General features: G+C 41.9%; 1 protein-coding gene across 1 annotated transcript; it reads right to left on the reverse strand.

Annotated features, from left to right (window-relative positions):
- LOC107190566 lies at positions 1-5,445 on the reverse strand. Its single transcript, XM_015579388.1, has 5 exons — positions 5,124-5,445; positions 4,397-4,803; positions 4,221-4,322; positions 3,981-4,147; positions 1-2,719 (listed from the first exon to the last, which is right to left on the reverse strand). Exons 1-5 carry the CDS (start codon positions 5,443-5,445, stop codon positions 1-3), a joined length of 3,717 nt encoding a protein of 1,238 aa, XP_015434874.1.
- Positions 5,446-6,029: the final 584 nt, after the last annotated feature.

Here is a 6,029-nt window from a genome sequence, read left to right on the forward strand (position 1 = left end):
TTACAGAGCGGTCTCCTTCTCGCTGATTATCTTAATACCGTGTTTCGTCAGTATCATCTTCACCGTTTCGTTGTCCCTGATCCTCGGTTTCACGGTCCAATCGACGGTCTCCTGGATGTCGTCCTCTCTATCCAGCCCTTCGACCAGTGAGTCCAGATTGTCCATCGACGAGTCCACGTATCTAATATTGTCCGCGGACCTCTGCAACGATTTGCATCTTCTGGAGCTTTTCTGCGCCCGTATGTTATCCGCGGAACCGATCAGCTTACTGTTCTTGGGCCTGAGAACCTTGTCGTTGTTTCTTGAGGAGACTTTGGCCAGCTGAAGATTGTCCACCGACGAATAACGCCTTTTGTCTTGGGCAGCGTTCCCTGGATCAGTGGACTTCTTCCTGATCAGAGAGGCCTTGCGGCCGATTCGTCTGGATCCACTGGACAGAATCTCGATCTCGTCCTTGGGGATGAAGTAGTTGTCCCTTGCGTTCTTGATCCCAGCTGTATCTGATAAACTGAAAGACGACAAATGTTTCTCACCGCCTCGATCCAGTGTCTTCGTCGAATTAGGTCCACTTGGGAGGCCACAGTTCTCGATTTCGAAGCTATCCTCGTCCACATGCGGATCGGCAACCGTGATATCAGTGATTCTGGGATTATTCTTCGGAAGACTTCTCGTGGAAGACTCGAGTATTCGACTGTGATCTCTGGGATCTCTCCCGGTGAAGATTTCCTGGTCAGAGTCGAAAGTGGTCTCGCCGCAGATCTCGCAGACCTCGCAGAGCTGATCGTAATTGTTCCCTGGGATCCTTCGGTCCAAACCGTCGGTCGATTCTTGTAGGTTCCAGGAACTACAGATGTCGCACTCGGTCGAGTCCTCGTCCCCGATGGAACTGCAATTGGAACGCAGAGTATAGAAATTCTCCTGACTCGGACTGACGACACATTCTTCCGTGCCCATGGACATTTCGTTCGCGTAACAGCAAACCGAACAGAATTCGTCCGTTTGCATGTCCAGATCGTTCGCAGTGATCAATTGGGACGTGCTGTCAGCCTTGGACGAGTCTTCGTAGCAGACCTCCTGGATCTTTTTGATCGACTCGCAGCTCTTGGATTTCTTCGTGAACGACTCCTCAGCCCTGGATCGTCGCCTGGACATTGTTCTGGAATCACTGCTGGCGATCACAGAGTCCAGGCTTCCTTTCATCGGCGTGTAATATTGGCTCATCGATCGATCCTTGCTCAATCTGTCGTCGCTGATCGTGGACTCGTGGGCTTTCGAAACGCTGCTTGATTTCTGTGATCGAGAGGACTTCCCATCCTTCCTGGGACTCTTTGTTCTCGACGATGAAACCTTCGAAGAAGACTTTGACAACGTTTTATAGAAAGTTTCCTCGGATTGCGTATACGAATCGGTGCTTTTCTTTTCGGTTTTACTATCATCTTTAACTTTGCTCTCCTCTGTCTCGCTGTGAACTCGCAGCATCTGACCGTTCTTGGTCTTCCGGGGACTTTTGCGGGAGTTCACTACGGACTTCAAATACTTACCATCAATCTCAAGGTTCACGTCCCGCTTGTTGGACATTTCGTCCATTACCAACGAGCTGCCCGATACGGATTTCACGGTCTCCGGTGGATCATCGACTATCTCTTGGATCTTAACCGTACTCTCGTCGCTCACCGACGATGGCACAGGTGATTGTACCAGCAAAAGCTTATCGATACTCCCGTCAGACTCACCCTTGTATATCGTAATCTCTCCTTTCCCTTGAACCCCGCTCTCTTCCAAGATCAATGTCGCGGTCTCTTTCTCGAAAGGATTATGGATCATGGCGCTAACTAGGACCAGGACCTGGGTATTGGAACATCTCACGCTATCGTTCGGAAAATTATCCCCAAATTCGTTACTCTCCATCCGATCAGCCTGTTCCAACTTCGGAGTATTATTCGAGCCAGATCTTTCTTCTAACCGAGGATCGTCATTCTGTTCCTGGATCTCGTCATCCAGCGCAGTATCTAACCCGTATCGCGTCAGTCTGTAATCTTCTTTGTCTACGCTGAAGTCCGACAGAGCGCACTCGTGACGGCCGCTGTCGTCTACCGATACAGGAACGCCCGAGGACAACATGGACGATTTACGATCGAGATCGTTGTCCACAGTTGATACCACCGTGTCGTCCTCGGGTACCGTTTGACATTTGATTTCGTCGAAGATATCTACACCAGGCTCGACATAACATTTGGGGATAGTTTTCGCGGTCTCCTCGGTTTTAGACGAGGTGGCGACGCTCGGAGATGATTGCTCTACCTGACACGACCGTGGCTGCACCCTAACGACCTTCTTCCTGACCATTCTATCATCGTCAACGAAACCTACCTCGTCGAGGATCTGCGACTCGCCGGTTTCGGTGGCGATGATCTGTTTCGCGAGACCTGGGTACGCGGCCTTCGCGGTGGTTAAATGCTTGCCGTTACCGTTCTCCGCGACTAGAGCGTTTATGAACTTCTCGCGGGCCTCCTCGAGGCCCCCGTGCCTGGCGAGCGCGCTGCTCGCGTTCTGGATATTCTTACGGAGCACCGTGTCCGGCACGTCGATTGATATTATTTCGATCGGGCTCGGGGATTCCATGGTTACGTCGCTAGGCGACGGCGTGAGAAATGTGCTTTGGTACTTGGAGTCAATGGTCAGGTAATTATTCGCGTTCGGCGAGGTCAGTTCCAACTTACTTCGGTGTCCAAGGAGATTGGCAGCGTGAAAAATAAGACACTATTGGTTTATATGGTATTTGATTAGGTGTCTGGTGCACTGTAAATCCGATTCAAGCACAAAGGGATTTGGGTACTGAATCTTTCGTCTTTGAGAAAGTTTCTTTGGATTTGATACTGAAATGACGAATTGGCGGTGTTCTTTGTTTTTCAGGTTCAACGAATGTTTGAACGTTGTATTCTCTGTTGAGTTTAGTGGGATGGAAAAATTGTACCTTCATCCGTGAATCGGTATCGTTATTGCGATAATAGATCGAGAGGGTATTACCAGTTTGAAGAATCGATAGAAGCGTTGAAAATATACACGTTATAAATTTTAAACGCTTTTTTTTTTTGTAGATTGTGCGTTCTTTTAACCGAAATATTGTTGAAAAAATTATGTTTCAAGCGGGAATACTCTCTCAGAAATAGTTGAGAAGCTTAATGCAGTGTAAGAAATATAAAATAATGCAGTTGCTAAAATTTATTCATAATTACAAAGGCAGAAAGATGATTCTTGAGATTTGATACACATAAAATGGAAGACTCTTAGACTAGACTATTATCTATTACTTTGTGGTATTTCTACAGGATATTTAAACCCTTTTAACATCCAATAAACTCGTTTACGTTACAGATAGCACCCAGTCGTTTGTTAAAACTTTAACAATTTATACTGTAACCCTAATATTTTTAAAAGTATTACAACGGCGACTGTAAGTACTAAAATATCATGAACAATAAAATTATTTATTTAATTAATAATACCTTTATTTGATATAGAAATATTATTTGGAATGTATAATTACTAAAAAAATATACTGTTTTACTATTTTATTCTATTTTTAAAAAATTCGATAGTTTACATAACTGTATAAGTACATACATTTCTCAATTATGTTTTTTTTTCACTATAATACTTCACGCACCCAAACTGTACAATTTTTAACAACCGATATATCAATTAGAAAGTGTTCTTTGTATTGATATATCAATATTATTGAGTACTAAAAGGGTTAATCTTTGGTCACAAAATGTACAACTTATATCACTTTGCGTAACAGCTTTACATACTCTAAACTCACCAACTACGTGGAATATGAGTGCTATAAAAATATACATATACGCTTCCCATACAAAATATGTAAAAATAAATTCTTGTGTAAATCTAGTGGAAGATGTACTATTAAATTGTCACTAGTTACTTGAACTACGATTTCAGTTAAACTATGTCAGACTCACATTGTTGATGCCGATGTCTTCGCATCGTAAATCCCGTGTTTATAGACATAATCGATCACAGCATCTTGTAGAAGATACCTGACACTCTCGCTCCGCTTTAGTGCCCTCCGTATTCTACTTGAGCTAACTTCGTTTGGAATCCATTCTGTTACTATGTATATATTGTGCTGCACAGAAAATTGATAACAAATTAAGACTATGCAGAGTTTATGCTAGGAAAACTGAGCAATAATTATGTACCATGTGCCTGGAAAGGATATCCGAGTCATAGATAAACTTGTTGGGATTAGAACCTTCCCTGGTAATAACTACAAGTCCATGTTCACCAACAATTGCATCAATCTGTGAACAAAGAAATAAGAAGTTATATACATTGATAAAAAGTATAGGAAGACAATACGATTGCAAAAACTTACATCTTCTTCAGCCCAAAGATCATAGGTTCCAAAACTTTCCAACAAATCAGCACCACACAACAATTTAATTTGAATTGGAGTACAGTCAGAGCTATTCTTTACATTCTCTGGTATCCACTCCAAATCCTCGCTTGATATATGGTTTAAATTATTCGGGTCAAATAAAACAGAGTTCAATAAATTCTGGTGATGCTGCAAACTTAATCTAGTCTTTGTCCATCCATTCTGCCTAGTCTCCCAACTGCTTAATCGAATCCAATCACTGTTTTGTAATGCCAACCTCAACATAGCACATCTATGAGTCGCGCTTGCCAGTTCCTTTTTAGCATAAGCATCGTGCACAGGAGATATAACACCACCAACTACAATATGCGTTCCCATTCGATGGAGATGATCTCGAGCGATTTCTGTAAATATTTCATACGAACATAACCTAACTATCCTGCGTCTCAAGGTAAACTCGTATTAAATCAAATTAGGTTCGTGATTTAAAATACAAACTATAACGATTACCTCGCATTTTTAAAAGACAAAAATCTGTATCGTTTTTAACTAATTCTAAACAATACAATCAATTGCGGTTGTTTACAGTGTTATCTAAATGACGTTTTGTTTAGACGATTAGCAACAAGGACTACGATGAAATTCCAATTACACATTACTTGTAAGTGAAAAGGTTTTCTGTTTAAGTAAAGATTGGATATCGATTATAATGACATATATGTACCAAACATTCTCAGGTGCATATTGGTCGGAGGGTTATAACTACCACACGACATAAAAATAACACGCGTTGGTGCCATTTCGTCTTCGTCTGCTTCGCTGCATGTGCTGACACCAGTTCTTTTCGACCGACTACTTTTTCTTCTCGAAGAGTTTCGCAGCCGAAACACGGAGAACTTAGCGCGACGCGAAATAACGCGAGATAAATCGTTACACGGGCCACCGAAAGAACCAACCACACGGTACGAGCTGCACACTGGCTGACGTTTCAGCCATAGTTGTAATGGTGATACCGCGGTAGTCAGTCGAGAAATCGTCCTCAGCATCATAACCGTCAATGACGCTTAAAATCTTACCAGTTTCCTGCATCGTTTATTTTTATCGCTTATGTAAACCATCATTACTAACTTAGTCATTTTAACAATTCTATCAGCGACTGTCAATTGTTTGTTTGACACGCATTGGATTTCCGTTGGTGTGCTTTGAAAAGGTTTTTTGAAGTCATGTATCTCTTTTAGATGCGCAAAAATTTCATGCGCGTTTTATAGCTAATAAAAGTGAACAATGAAATAGAAAATCATTGGAACTAATTACGTTAAAAGAATACACTTTCGTGAGTTTTTTGAACGAAAGAATAGTGTGTTTGTAAACATAACTAACTTACTAACTAATTTTTCGTAAAAATAACCATATCTTTACGAAATATTCAAAGTAATTTGTGTTACAAAGTCATTTATGGAAATATCCGCACCCCTCTATGGTTGAAATTGTAAAATACATTTACATATGAGTCTTGCCCGATGTGTTTGAAAATTTCTACGTTTTCCACATCAAGTTTATAGGACCCTCATCCTCTCCTATGATCGTACCAGGTATATAGACTCTTCCAGGAAGTCTTTGCCGGCAAAAA

The sequence above is a fragment of the Dufourea novaeangliae genome, unplaced genomic scaffold (assembly GCF_001272555.1).
Source record: "Dufourea novaeangliae isolate 0120121106 unplaced genomic scaffold, ASM127255v1 scaffold187, whole genome shotgun sequence".
Taxonomy (NCBI): Eukaryota; Metazoa; Arthropoda; class Insecta; order Hymenoptera; family Halictidae; genus Dufourea; species Dufourea novaeangliae.

What these genes read in the sequence shown, in the direction of transcription:
- LOC107190566 (XM_015579388.1), bottom strand. Translation starts at nt 5,445, where the DNA reads ATGCTGAGGACGATTTCTCGACTGACTACCGCGGTATCACCATTACAA. An exon ending in ATCTTTGGGCTGAAGAAGAT is followed by an intron (nt 4,323 to 4,396) that starts GTAAGTTTTTGC and finishes CTTTGTTCACAG; the next exon opens with ATTGATGCAATTGTTGGTGA. An exon ending in AAGACATCGGCATCAACAAT is followed by an intron (nt 2,720 to 3,980) that starts GTGAGTCTGACA and finishes TGGACACCGAAG; the next exon opens with TAAGTTGGAACTGACCTCGC.